Source organism: Pipra filicauda, unplaced genomic scaffold, assembly GCF_003945595.2.
Source record: "Pipra filicauda isolate LSUMZ 115617 unplaced genomic scaffold, ASM394559v2 scaffold185_size1782982_pilon, whole genome shotgun sequence".
Lineage (NCBI taxonomy): Eukaryota > Metazoa > Chordata > Aves > Passeriformes > Pipridae > Pipra > Pipra filicauda.
This window is the reverse complement of record NW_024104293.1, coordinates 670,478-685,741: the sequence shown is the minus strand read 5'-3', so window position 1 is coordinate 685,741 and position 15,264 is coordinate 670,478. Positions and strand designations below refer to the sequence as shown.

Here is a 15,264-nt window from a genome sequence, read left to right as displayed (position 1 = left end):
GCAGTAACAGCTCAGTAAAGAACCAGGCACACAAGTTCGTCATAATCTATCTTTGTTGACACCAGAACTAAACAGAAGCCTCCAAGTAATTGCAAATATTAACCAGATTCATTGTAAAATGCCAGAGGAAATGCACCAGAGCTCCCATACATAAAACTAAATTAATGATTCATAAGGCTGCATAATTAACAATGCTAAGTCAAAAATTATGTAGTTAAAGAAGTACATCCAGCCTTCCCTGGCCCTCTCATTTCACATGTGATTGCAATTAGATAGGCATGCACTGTTTCACAGGCTGTGCTGTCCAGAGGGACATAATCTCAATCTGAGGGGCATATCTCCTCCAGGAACAGCGAGTCCCTGGACTCCTATTGGGAAAGCCTTCAAAACAGCACTGCACAGGCACATAGCTGGGAAACTGCACCACCTGCTACAACATGTGGAGAAACAACAGGGTATTGTACTCCCCGAGCCTTTGACTCAAGAGGGGTTTAAGCAGTGCCAGTGTGCCTCAGAATCTGCTCTTATCCCTATCCCTACTCACACCTTATCCCTGCTCACTCTGCAGGAGGGGAGCCTCTCTTGGCTCTTTGGAAATGACCTGTAGGAGCAGAGACTGCAGGTCGTAGAACTTGAGTTTCAGTTGCACATATCACAAAACACCCAGAAACTTTTCCTAGGCCATAAGTGCTTTGCGAGGTCTCCTGATCTCTTTCCATCCCCACGTGGCCCTGCAGTTTCAGAGCAATATCTTTCTCCAATTTCATGCTGCAGAGCTCCTCAGTTGCTCACAGCAAATCCTCTCCATTGCACCCTTCAGCAGCTTTGAAGGAAGAAAAAACGCCCCAGAGTACATGCTGAGAACACGGTTTTCTAAGGCTCATAACTCAGTCAAATCAAAGCCAAAACTAAGACACTTCATAGTTATGGCTATTTCAATGCCAAATTTTAGCCCACAGGCCTCAGCTACTCATGCCGCAGAGCTGTTCAAAAGAAGGCAGCAAAAAGTCTTTATGGAGGGGAAAAATAGTTTTCCACTCTGCTCATACTCACACATGGATGAAATGTTTTCGCTCAGACTTTCCAAAAAATTCACCTTTGAGCGGGGGCCAAGAGCCTCATTTGAACAATTTTAAAGCTTTCTGCAAAGAATAAATACTGTAATAGTATAAAAAGGCATTGCTCAGTTACAAATGTGACTGTGGCTAATTCTCCTGACATCAATTCCATTGTCATGGGATCAAAACCAACCTCGGTGCCTACGCAGAACTAATAAAAATTATTACTTCCTTCTCCAACAAAAAGTTATGAAAGAGTGAAAAGAGAAGGCTAATGCATCCAGCAAGCTTTATATCCCTACAAGAACAGCGACACAAACAACAGCACCATAAGGGAACAGACCAATTTCATCTTCATACCAAAATCTTCATGTCACATATAAATCAAATGGCTCTCATATTCAAGTGTCGCTCAAAAGATTGCCTTCACTGTGATTTAGATCTCTGTTTTTGCACCTAAGTAAGGTTTAATAATTAAATTGATCGTGCCACAAACATGTATTGGGTAGATTCAGCACAAAAAATTCTGGTTTTCCCTAATTGCTCTCTTGTCTCCATGAACACGTTGATTCTCCATAAGAAGCTTCTTACTTTCAGTACATTGACAGACTTGTTACTTATATCATTGGCTAGTTGGTACTCAATCCTCCCCCTCATTCCCAAATTGCTTGCCATGGTTCCTGTTCTTTTCCAGCAAGCTTCAGGTTTCCAGAACAAGAAATTTAACTATTCGATTAAATGAGCTCTCAAAACTTCCCATTTACAAACATTGCTTTTTCCCTTCTGCCTTGTTTCATTTTGCCTTGGTTACAGATACACTGCACTTTTATGGCCCTGTTACAGTATGCTTAAACAGGATAAATCTCTTTTGGCTGTGAGGATTTTCATCTCCTTAACTCTGGCACTAGAGTATTTTTCATTTTTCCTCTTAAAAAAAGAAATATCTCCTCCCCAGAAGCCTGTATCACTCTGGTATCCTTTAATCCAAGCACTCCCCAGAGGACTCTGGGCTTAATAATTGTATTGGAGTCTCTATTATTTAGGATACTGGGAGTACTCCCCACTCTATCTGGGCCTCCCATTCCTCTGAGCAGACCTTTGCCAGTGAGCTCTGTATTTATATCTAACTAGTTCAAAGCCCAAGGACTTTGTCCCTCCCACCCCTTGGGTTATAATAAGATGGCATGTCTTGAGTTTGACTCGTTCCCTTCATGCATACTTAGCTTCCAGAAAGAATAAATGAAGAGTTTGAATTTAAATGCTGTTCCTAGAACAAATCCCAGTACTCAAATTTTCTTGACCTCTAAGATCAAAGTAACAGGTATAAATTGATCACAAATCCTTGTATTACCATAATAATTTATCTTATTTGGATTTCTTATTATAAATGATCCATTTTAAGCTTTAAAACTATGTTCCCTCTTTCTTGTGGGACATATTTCAAGATACTCAGAAGTTCCTAGATGCTGTTTTAAGAAAGCCTACTGAATGTCAGTCATATAAGAGAGATCTTCTGGAGGCTGAAGATGGTTGCACACCACAAACAGACTTCTCAGACAGTTCTAAAAAAAATTCCTGGAAGCTTTCTGCTAACCCTACCTTTTTTCCAGCACTCAAGCAACAGTAAAAACAGAGTTATCATGGGTTTTTTCTCCTCTTCCTTGGGTTAAAAGGGAAATATTTGAAGAGAAGCAACAATTCAGCTTATCTACAGGTCTCTTGTTTCCTTTAATGCTACATTCATCCTATCTGATTTCACCAAATCCTACAAAGATTTTATAGCCCTGCTACAGAACTCTTTTTTTGAGCTTTCTTTTGAGCACTGTTTAGATTTGCAGGGAGGAGCCACGAACAAGAGAATTGTAAACAAAGATGTAACAATTAACTTTAGCAACAGATATACTGGTCCCTCTGCAACCACGTAATGTTTTTTTTATTGTACATACACCTCAAACAATTAAAATTTCAGGGCTTTACTAACTACGACAGCCTTGAACACAGGAATCTCTAAATTAGAAAGGATATCTTTTGAGTGCAGTGCAATGAAATCCAGGTTTGGGGAGGCTGGGGCTTGGGGGGTTTGAGTTATTTTTCTGTTTGACTGGTTTTACCTCTTCCATCTCTAAAATATTCTGTAGTCACATACAACAATCTGTACACCAGCGACTTGCCTTCTTCAGCTTCCTTGAATCTTCCTCAGGGGAGTTGCTCTTTCATTATCTAAAAACTCTCCAGCAAGATCCACCCTTGGAGAAGAAAATCCATAACTGTTTAAAAACAAGGCAAAGGCAGTTTTGAAATGCAGACAGCAGTACATTTACTTTTAACGTCCATTACGTTTCTCTCTCTCTCTTGTGAAACACAGTTTAATAAGATGATCACGACACAGATAAGGAAGATGCTCAGTCATGTTCCTCAGATGCAGCACCAGCCACTCGTAACCCAGGGCATTGTTACATCCACTCTGGATCAATAAAAGGAGTGCTAAACATGTTCTGGAAGGGACCTATTTTGGTAGGGGAGGTGAAATGCTTTTACCAGCATAAGTAAGCTCTAACATTTTCCCTTATGATATCATGACTCTTGTCTTCCACCTATTGCAGACTGAGGTTTCCAAAGCCCATATCCCCATCCTCCAAATCAGTCAAAATGCAGCACTGAGACTTTCTCAGTCGGAGCAGCATAGTGCTTTCTCTTTCTTCCCCACTCGTCACCACGTGGTGACCATGGTGATAACTATTTTTCTCTGGCTCTGATCTCTTTTTTCTTCCTTGAGGTAAACGTAAATGATGATGATAACGATGTTCATGTTGCCGCCGCTGCTGATGACGTGGACGACGACAACGATGATGACAGCGACCACCGCGACACCAAAGCAGTGAGGCTTTCCCCCCCCCGGACACAGGCAGGCACCACGCTTTTGCACTAATGAAAAATCGATCTCTTACTACAGGGAAACATTTGTGCAAGAGATACTGAAAAGAATGGAGTTTCTGGACAATAAAAATCTGCAAGTATCCAACTTAAAACACCCCCCGGACTGTCACTGGTCTGACTTCCATGGACTGCTCACCTCAGCCAGGAGTGTCCAGTCCTAGTGTGAATGAATCATAGAATCAGCAGGGTTGGAAAAGACCTCCGAGATCATCAAGTCCAACCCTAATGCCTTGGGCTGTGATGTAATTTACATTTTATGCTGGTAAAGACCACCTGGGTGACCCCCAGTCGATGGAAAGACTGGAGCAGGGGCCACCGGGCTGTACAGAGCGGGGGACTCCCCGAGGTCTCCAGGGCTCACAGAGTCCAGCTGTGCTCTGGAGAGAAGAAATGCAGAGTTGGGAGAGGCTCCAGCAAGCAGAATTGCCGATTTTTAATTCCCAGCCTCGGACTCCAGGCGGTGCTGAGGTGCACTGCTGCCCACAGCTCCAGCGAGCCTTAGCCCTGCCCCGATGTCCCAGGACGCGCCCGGCTCTGTGCCGGCCCGGGGAGCAGCGGGGCCCCTCTGGCAGGGAGGAAGGAATGTGCAACTGCCGCGGTGGGACCGGGGGCTCCCTTCCCGAGCCGCCGCCTGCAGCGCCTCTGGATGCGCAGGAGCCGGGACAGGGGTGCGGGGCAGGGCCGGCGCTCGCTCCCCGGGGAACGGGAACGGGCAGGGAGCGGAGAGCGGGAGCACTGGAGCTCTTCTCTAGCGGAGAGAATGAACCCTTCGCATGGAAAGGGAGGCGATCGGGAGTGGACAGGTAAGGAAGAGAGTGCAGAGAGCAGGAAAAGACACATAATTACACCGTTTATCCTGCCCCATGGTTTGCGAGGGGCCCGTGGACACTATTGTCTTCCAGTCTTGAGAGCTCCAAGGAAAATAACTATGGTTGCACTGAAAATGCCACTTTCCTGACACTCCCGCCCCAGGGCCACGGCCCAGCAGGTTTCTGTGGGAACCTGAACTATCTGTGCAGTTCAGAAAGTGGATATCCCTAAAGCGTCGTCCCCTGGGAAGATGAAGCTCCCCAGATGCCTTTTCTGCTCCTCTCCAAGTTGTGCTTCCAGCACATTCAGAGACAGTTTCAGTCAGAGCGAGGTGACTTGGGGGCAGCACAGCGTTAGATCAGAGACATCAGGACACTGACCAGGCAGTTCTGTTGCTCGGCTCTGTTTCCAGGACTCCCCTCAGGAAATCGGTGGCTGTTGCCAGAAGCAAATGCCCAGGGTGTCCCCACCTACCCCTTTAATAGCCACGGCTCCACCCAGGAGCCACTAAAGGAGGCTCCCAGGTGCCTTCCAAGACCCAAATGATAATAGGTGGGTCAGGAAATGACTGTTTTTCCTTGTTAACTCCAGTAATCTGGAGCAGCTGCATGTGGGCCCTCAAAACATTCCCTCCCTGCCCTGGAGAGGAATGACTGCTGTGTTCTGCCCCACAGAATGCTTCTGTTTTATTTTACTTTGTTTTGATTTTATTTTATTTTTTTATTATTATTTTTATTTTTATTTTATTTTTATTTTATTTTTTTTAATTTTTATTCACTTTTGAGAGACAGAATCCCAAAGTTTCCACGCTGGGCTCCTGAAAGCAAAAGACAGCCCTTTTCCCCAGGAAAGAAATGCCATATTCTCAGGCTCTCAGGTACAGATTTATGGGCAGCCCAGGGCACTCCATGGACAGCAAGACCTTTCTGTGCTGGCCCCTTCTGTATCTTTTGTCTGGGAGGAATCTTAAGCCTAGTGCTGAAATTTCTATTCTGCCCCCCAAAATTGAATATGAATGAAGATTCCTCCCAGAAAAAAGGTGCCGGGACAGAAAAGGTCTTGCTGCCCCTGGAATGCCCTGGGCTGCCCATAAATCTGCACCTGAGATGCCGAGGCTACGGGCTTAAATATTTTTATTTGAGGTTATTTAAAGACAACATTATCAACCCAGAAACAAAAGACAGGAAGGAGGTGGAAAACCCGCAATGCTCTAGACAATGCCAGGAAACAACCTGTGTTTTGACAGTTCCCCCAGTTCTCCTCCAGATGATCTTCACAGAGGAATTACACAAAACCCAAAAAGCAAAATAAAAAACGTAAACCAAAGCCTGTGAAGGGGAAATCCTCCTGTATTGGTAGTAACAGAGTGGAAAATTTTAGAAAAAATTCACATCTGTCACCTAGACTATTGGCAACGGACACGGCAAACTCAAACCCCATCCACTGTATCAGGATGACATTACTAAAGACATGTTTCCACATTTTCACCTGAAGATTTCCTCAGTAAAAACCAAGAACTTCAAAACTGGCCAAAGTTGAACAACGTTACACAAAGTTGTAAAAAAAGTTGGTGCAGAAGCAACTGTTTTGTTCTCTGGAGAACAGCTGGAAACACACCAACAACCAGGATGGAAGATCCTCTTTTCAAGGGCGTATTATAAACAGCATGTTAATTGTGCCATATGTTACTGTGCTCGGGGAGATGAGCTGCATTGGAAATCAAAACCTAGAGCAGATAATTAATAATTATGCAGTTGTACTAAAGCACACCCCAGAAAGTCAAAGGAATATTAAATTCTTTCACTTGGGGTTATAAGCTGAACACTGAGAGGATCCATGGAGGAAAATTTCCTGTAAAAAGTTATTCATACTTGTCCACAGCTGAACTGTCAGGACTATACAGGCAGTTGGTCACTCTTGGTATGGCCACAGCTGCCTTCTGCATTACAGGGATTTAGCAGCATCCTCAAAACAAGGAGCTAAAACATTCCATCTTTCATCCACAAATCAGTTCTTACCTGAAATCACCTTACTAGGTAGGCCTATTCAGACTGCAAGGCAATAAGTTGAGTAATGCTGCCAGCAAGAACACCAGACAGTGTCAAATAATGCAAAATAATACAGAAGTACAAATAAAGTGGTCACCAGTGCACTGAGGACTGGAATAAAGCACCCAATGCATTCCACATTCAGCATCAGGTCCCAGCATCAGATAGCATCAGGTCCCAGTATATTTCTGTCACTACACATTTATCCTGAATTAAACCTGCAAGCAAGAAGTCAAATGGCTCTTTATCTTCCTCTTCCCCCAAATACATCTTAATTATTCTTTACAGCTTGTTTCTTTAACCTTTCTTTTGTAAAGCAAAATGAAAGCAAGGAAGCCACAGCCTTATATCTTTTTTTAAGGAAAAAATAGAGAATTTAGGCTCACTGCAAGCCATGACCAGCCGTGCATTTATCACCACAATGTGGAATGATGGCACTTGGTAATTTGGCACCCTCTTAAGAGAAGGAATTCTGCTTATTTTTTGTTCCACTGGCTAGTCCAAAACCAAGTGCAAAGTTGCACAATCCCTCCAACTTTGTTGGAGAAGCAACAGTCAGAACCAAGATTCATGGAAGAGGGAAAGGAAAAAAAAAGTCCTAGTCCTCTTTTCTGTATAAACTGTTATATGTTAAAAAGCAAGAGTTCTGTAGAGAAAAACACTGCTCTTGCTTTCCCAGGCGGGTTTCTTGCTCTTCCAAGTGGATTTCAGACTTTATGTATTTCTTTCCCTCCCTGCCTCCCCTCCTCCCCCAACCCTTGATGATAGTATTTGGCAGGAACTTCTAATTAAAAAAAAAAAAAAATCCAGACTGTGCTACCCCAGCAAACATCTCTGGGGAAATTATGTTCTTTGCTCAGCAATTCCTGTTCAGCACAGAGTGCCAACACGAGGAAAACAGCTGGAGTGACTTCCCATTCTCCATTCAGGCCTGGCAGCCTAGGAACAAATCCTTATAAAAAGAAAGAGGGGCTGAAACCAAAAGGGCAAACTGGCAAAGAAGTGCACGATGCCTTTGATAAGATTTGGTAAGATCTGGGGAGATGTTATTTCCAGCTCTCTCACAACAACACAGGACTCATTAACAACCTGATCTGAACGCCACCAAAGCCGTGGAAAAGCTTCTGTGTCCAGCAGCAGTGCAAACATTACTAAGTTTTTATTTCTACTTTTATTTAAGTATTTAACATTTTTAAGCCCTGTAGTTATGTCACCCTTGTTGTGGGGAGGGAAGAGTTGCCAGATGGGGTTGGATAGTTCTGTGGCTGCAATCCTAGCAGCTGCCATCGACACATAAGGATATTGTCCAGTTTAATCTGAACACCAAGAAATTTACTGTAAATCTCTTTCCACATGCAATTCTAACAATGCAGCTATCACTGTATCTCCCCAGGATTCAAGATTATTTTGATGGACATTACTTTTTTTCCTGAGAAACACAATGTCTATTTACAAGTGCAAGGAAAGCCAATGCTTAATCCAAGGATTACAGCCAAGAAGTCCTGCTATGCTCAGACTGCTCCTTGGGCTTTAATTTGAAAATCCGTATACTACTTGCTAACTTCCTTACATTTAAATCCCAAAATACAAAGCATCTGAGGTCATAGCTGAGTTCTGGAAGAGACTCAAGAGTTAAATCTCCAGGGAAGTCAGGCAAGGCTGATAATTGGGTTCAGAGCAGCAAATCTTAAATTGTGTTATTTAGCCAATGCTCATCCCTGCATGGTAAAAGAACACAGGGCACCTAAATGGAGAAATATGAGTTGTTTGGGATGCCCAGGCTCACAGCCCACAGTTAAAGCATCCCTGGCATCTGTTCCCAAAGAACACCAAATTCTGCCTCCTCTTTTTCCTTGACATACAAGCCAGCATTTGTCAGTTTGATTGCAATCACCAGGCAGCTACTTTGGAAGGAGGGGATGATAGGTGTAATTACTGCACTACTAATTAGGATTTGCCTGTTTTACCCTGTGAACAGAGTGGAGTCACAACTCCAACGGGTTTTCTGCCAGCACAACTCCATTCATCCCTAAAGAAGGCCTTGAAAAGAGACAAGGAGAAACGAGCTCACACTTGGACTGAACATTGTATGTGGCTCATAGTTCATACCAAAATTAAAAGGAACATTTCTGCCCGTCTCATAACACTTATGCCAGTAACTGGTAAAATTTTCCCTGGCCCTGTGATTCTGGAAACCATCCAAGCTCCGCTGATCTTCATGGAAGCAAATCTGTGTGCTCATGAATCATTTGACCCTGAATCTTAAATTATTTCCTGAGCTGATATTTTCTAAGAATTAAATATGTTGCTTTGACTCCCAAGAATCATCTTCACTTTAAATGGGAAGAAGACAAAGCAGAATATTTTTTATATATATATAATTTATTTGATATGTATATGTGTAAAACATACAATGTTATATGCAATATATATATATAAAGTCTCTTTCCATCTCTAAACTTTCATTTTGGTCTTTTATATTTTCTGTCTACAAACACAGGCTCTTGGCAAGGTCCTTGGCTCTTTCTTAGGACAAGAGGAAATCTGTCCAATTGTTTGACAAACAAAGCATCCTCACAACACTTTATAATTAATATGGAAGAAATTCTCCACCTAGCATCTCTAGTGTGACCACACTCAGTAGAATGGGAATTTTTTTTTTAAATAATCAAAATGCTGGGTTATTTCTCTAATTTTTCCCTAAGATTTTTGCTGTCCTAAAATTTAACCTGGTTACCCTACCTGTGGCATTTAAATGTCCTTGTTTGTCATTCCCCTTACAGACTGTTTGCTGCTCTGTCGTTTTCAATTCTATCTTTAATAGACAGAAAAGGGAAAAATACTTATTTTTAGGCTTAAAGGGAAACAAAAAGATAATGGAGCTCTGGAAAAATCTCAGGAAGCAACGTGATAATTCCAATCACTTTGAGACTGGACAAGCCAGGTAAGGAAAGTTTGGTGGAACGGTTTTGTGAAGGTCTGACTTTAACAGGAGCCTGAGCAGGAAACGTTCCCAACTCAGGCCCTAAATCCTGGCTAATCTTTATGGCCTGGTGGCAGAATGCAGAGCACCAGGGCTCCACTCCGGAGCCGGGAGCCAGAGTTCCTGCGGCACAAGATATCCCACTCTGTCCAATGAGCTGGAGACTGTGGAGTGTGGAGGCAGGTTATGCCACAGCAGCTTGGGTTTAAGTTGTCTGGCTGTGGTTATGAGGAGCTGTGGACAGATGCTGCTTCTTCCTTCGCGTCCTTTATTCCTTATTTTTAAAATCTTGGGGCTGCGCAGGAACATCGAGTCTCTGGCTGTTAAGGGACCATGTGACTGCTCTGGACTTTGAACTCAGATAAACTCCTTACTGAATGAAGTCATCTGTAAAATGCTTCCAATAGAGATTATTTTGCACCAGGCTGTACTAAGAAACGCAACAGAATTTCAACACATTTCAGAGGCAAAACAAAGGACCCGTCCTTGTCCTAAGTGCAGCGTTATCGAGGGAAGTGCCAGAGCCCCTCACACACACAGAGGACACTTGGACCAGGCTGTGGAACCAGATCATGGTTTAGCTTGGGGAATAGAATCATCCTGATTCCATATAATCATGCATCAGCTTTTGCCTAATCAATGCACACAACTTCATTTCCAAAAGACGTCTTCAGAAATCCCAATATCCTACGTTGAAATCAGTAAAATCAGGTCCAGACTGGACACGTTGGGACGGATCAGAATTTCTGTGTGCTTTTTAGTCTGGAGAGATACCAGGTTTTAGCTAATATTTGGATTTTTTTAAAAAAATCCCAGCCCTGATCATTATGGGTTTTTTTTCCCTAGGAGCAGAACACCTGGCTTGGATCCTGGCTCCCTTCCAACCTGAGTCATTATGGACTGACCATGTAAGTTTTCCCTGTGGTTTTCACTGGATAAAGCATTCCCCTCCAGTTCCTCCTGTGAACGTTTGTACCTTGTTGTGGGGCACTAATCAACACCTCCTGCCCTCTGCCCCAGAGAGGGCTGCATTTTAGTAATAAGTGAAAAAATTCCCTAAAGTTATAATTATGTCCGGGTCCCCTCCAAGTATAGTTGGGATAGGCAGGGATATAATTATAATTTTAAACATAATTGTACAGGAGATGTGAAGTTGTTAACCCACGTTTTGAGTTTCCAGTGATCCATCTGCCATCATCTGTATCAGGATGGTGGCTCCTGGGGAGGGACAACACTGGCAAAGGGGCCAAAGGCTGATGCTGTACACACAGAAACACACTTGGAACACTCTTCCAATTAATCCATCCAACTGGGTAGCTTGGGATTTGACTCCCATCCCCTAAGGATGTGACTATTAATTGAGGAGACTGAAAATATGATAGGTTTAGATCAGGGCAAAACACCAAACGAACAAACAAAAAAAGGCAGGTTTTAGGGGGAGAGAGAAAATTTCCGGTGCCTCTGGTGGAAAACCTTTAGCAACACTGAAACAGAGCTCAAGCCATCGGCCCCTTCCAGCAGGGAACGGGGCACATCGCCGAGGTGCGACATTGCCATCATGTGGCCATCCCAGCTGTGCAGAAACACCAGCAGAGGGAATCGGAACTTCACCCCAGATTTGCAGCTTTTTCAACTGCCTTTGTATTTGCAACCTGCAAGTGGTGATGCCTCTCCTGACATCCCACTCCAAAGAAGAAATCTCTTCTCCAGATCTGCTCTCCTCTGTGTCAGGGAGCAAAGGCATTCTCCCTTTCCTGAGGCCCAGCGCTGCCAGGGTGACGCTGCACTGCCCAGAATAGAGCACAACTGAACATCAAAAACGTACAGAAACATCAGAAATGACAAATGGAACATTCCTGATGTCAGGAAGCCAATCTTCAGGGATAATCTGAACGAGAACAGCACAATGACCTGGATCAGGAAGGAACTCCAGCACAGGAAAATACATGGAAGTTAGTGTAGAGTCAGGAGTGGAAAACAAAGCTAATTAATCAAGTCAGGAATTTAAGAAGAAAATGAAGCAGTGACAGAGGGCAAATCGAGGTGGAATGCAGAAGTAAGCTGGGATAAAACATGCAGATGGAAAAGTTGTACGTACTCAGAGAAGCAGCAACAGAGTTAAACCAGATCCAGGGATGACAAGGGGCTCAATGAGAGCAGCAGTGAAGACAAATAAATAATTTTCTGCTTGAGCCAAAAGCTGTTCATCCACACAAAACTTGTGTTTTCCCTCATCTGGCACCCCACCCATGCAGAACGTGATTGAGCCCAGGGAATTACAGCCTTGGGGGGGGTTACAAGCTTCCTAAAGGAGGGACAACCTGTTGCAGAATTACAACAGGAGCTTTCTGCCCAGCTGGCACAGCAGGCAGATACACAGAGAAATCATTTGGAAAGAAACTCAGTAGGACGTTCGTCAGAACACCCAGATTTCAGCTATAAAACCTCGTATCAAACAGCAACAAAGAACCAAGTGAGTTACTAAAACTCCAGAGATGGAAAAAGTATTAATAGGCACAGAACAGCATCTCAACTCCCACTGGTGCCTGGCCCTGCAAGAGCAAATCCTGTTTGTGTTCCTGTCTCCCAGCACCTGGCACCTGGAAACACCTAAAGGAACCTACCTGCCTTGGAACAACTGGGGCCAAGTTCCTGCTCTGGGAGAGATCCTTCTGCAGCCGAACTGCCCAGAGCAAGGAGCCAGGCAAGAGGAACCTCCTTCTTATGCACCATGGAATTTGCAGAGAAAGCTTGCAAGAGCCCTAAAGTGAAAACCTAAAATTCCACTGAAGGGAATCAGATCAATATTTCCTATTATCCTGAGCTGGAGCTGCTGAGATGGTAATTATACCATTTTTTAATTTTTTTTTTCTCATGTTTGCATGTTTCTTTTGCCAGATTGAATCACAGAATAACCTGTATTCAATCCTGAAAAGTGTGGTTGTTTCTATTACACAGATTCTCCTGTCTAGGGTCAGAGGGCTGAAGCCAGAGAAATGTTTTTTGCTCATGTTTCTAGTAAAAATGCTGGTTTGTGAAAACTGAGAATGCTCCCTGGCTGTGAGAGTTTTGTTCTGTGTCTCACCAAGCAAGTTTCCATATGCTGCTACAAGTCTCACTAGCTTTTTGAAGAGATTGTGCCCTATTATTTTTGTAGTTTTAAGTACAAAACAAATCGAAGGGTTGAATTAAAATATTACTTTCCTTTTTCACTCAGGACTGTCAGCTGTGTAGCTGACATAAACAGGGAGATTTTTCAGCAGAACATGAATGCAGGAGAGAAAACCATTTTCCAAGAGTTTCTGACAAACCAGGGCACTGTGGTAAAGCCCTGCTGGTGGCAGAGACAGTGCCATGCCTGTGCCAGGTGTCCCTTCCACATCCGGACGGGGGAAGAAGCCAGAGTGCCATACACAGAATTTCACGGGCTCTTTGGCTCCCCACACAGGCCCACAGCGACTCCCCAAAACAGGCACCTTCTCTTCTACGAACTGAGGAGCTTCTCAGGCAGAGTCCTGCAGAAAGGCCACGCCACGAACTGCACTGCCCGAGCCAAGCACCCCGAGGCTGTGCTGTTCGAGGCGGGCGGGTACCTGGACGCAGCCACAGCCGCCTGTGAAAGCATCGGGTGCATCATCCTCTACTCGAACCTCTCCCCCTGTGACGAGGCTCAGCACTGCTGCTTAAGGAAAATGTACAGCTTCCTGCTGAGACACCCACACGTCACGCTCTGCATCTATTTCTCCCAGCTCCGTCACACCGGGAGCGGTTCTCCCCGTGCCGGGGGGAATGCCCGGGCTCTGCGGAGCCTCCGCAGCCTCTGGCCTCGGGTGACCCTGCAGAGGCTGCCAGAGGGGGCACAGCAGTACCTGCTTCGCCACTTCGTGTGTGGCATCACAGGGGCGACCCCTCCTCACCGAGTGCTGCCATCGGGAGCCTCAGCAGGTCGACAAAACCCACATCAAAGTAACTTAACAGGAGCGAAAACGTATTTTAGGGAAGCCTTTCCCCAGGGAATGGAGGGGAACCTGGCTGTGCAGCAGAATTTAAAGGCCTTTCCCTCTCCCAGCCCGGCCTCCCGACAGCCTTTCCCAGCCATGAAAGGCACTCTGCTCCCTCCAATGTCTCCAAGCCATGTGCTTTTCCCAAGTGTGTTTCTGCCCTCTCAGAGGAAACAGCTATACCTCAGACCCATAAATATTGTAAGGCATTTAAAAATGCCAAAGGAATGACTCAGTGGAACTCCTCATTCTGACATGTTTTCCGGTGGCATGCACCTCTTCTGAGGATGACACACATCCCTCCACTTTTGGGTGTGAAACTTAGATCACAGATGGCAAAAAGCACCACAAAAGTCCCCTCTTACCCACAGTATAATTGTGGGTCTCAAATAACTGATTGTGAACGTACTTTTGTTTTAATCCTCTACCTTTCAAACATAAATCCAGAGTAGTAAACCCCAAACCTCCATGTTCCCTGCCCACAGCAGGGGGTTGGAACTAGATGACCTTTAAGGTCCTTTCAACCCAAACTCTCTGATTCTGCGATATTTTAATTACCTCCTGCAACTAATTTATTGCCTTTAAGCCAATTTCTACCAGAAAAATGTCAGTTACAGTCCCCAAGCTACAACTTCATTTACAGCTGGATTGCAGCTTCCCAGCTGAGGCAGCTTTGGTGGAACACATGACACATCCTAAATTCCTCCTCCATCAACAAGGTGGTCCTGCAGGTAGAGCTGATGCAGGAATAAATTTTCCCACAAGCTGTTCCTTTAATAATAGGGGGGGTTATATATGCATATATATGTGTGTGTATATATTTATTATGCATATATATGTGTGTGTATATATTTATTTCTAGGGCTGCTGCCTTCCATTAAGAGGATTCTCACAAAGCTGTGTAATTTCCTAATTAATAATAGGGTAACATATATACCATCTAAAGAGTCTTTCTACCGTGCCTTTTGCAATCAGATATGTCTATCTCGTATTGGCCTCATAAGTCACCAACGTGCCTGTAACAAACGTGGTCAGAGCCTTCCCAAATCTTCGTTCACGAAGCCCAGCCATGATGATGAATAGGGTAACAATTACCTGCACAGTCCAAGTGTAACTTTAAAAAAATAATTCTACACTTTAGAGCAGCGTTTTGTCTTTGTGATTCAGTATCTTTGTTAACATACTAAAGGTCTTAGAGAATGGGGCAAGGGGTGGTGGACAGAGGGACCCAGGCAGGCTTGGGAAGTGGGAGCATGGGAATCTCATGCAGTTTAACAGGAACAATTGCTGGTGCTGCACCTGGGTTGTGGCAACTCCTGGAATCAATCCAGGCTGGGGATGAACAGATGCAGAGCAGCCCTGGGGAGAAGGCCCTGAGTGTGCTGGTGGGGGAGAGGCTGGACATGACCCAGCCACGGGTGCAGGGA

At 44.4% G+C, this 15,264-nt stretch overlaps 1 protein-coding gene across 1 annotated transcript; it reads left to right on the top strand.

Moving 5' to 3' along the window:
- Positions 1-4,614: 4,614 nt before the first annotated feature.
- On the top strand, positions 4,615-14,813 carry APOBEC4 (apolipoprotein B mRNA editing enzyme catalytic polypeptide like 4). Its single transcript, XM_039380109.1, has 4 exons — positions 4,615-4,798; positions 10,683-10,744; positions 11,355-12,677; positions 13,054-14,813. Exon 4 carries the CDS (start codon positions 13,103-13,105, stop codon positions 14,066-14,068), a length of 966 nt encoding a protein of 321 aa, XP_039236043.1. The 5' UTR covers positions 4,615-4,798; positions 10,683-10,744; positions 11,355-12,677; positions 13,054-13,102; the 3' UTR covers positions 14,069-14,813.
- Positions 14,814-15,264: the final 451 nt, after the last annotated feature.

Coding starts and splice junctions, on each gene's coding strand:
- APOBEC4 (XM_039380109.1), top strand. CDS start 13,103: ATGAATGCAGGAGAGAAAACCATTTTCCAAGAGTTTCTGACAAACCAG.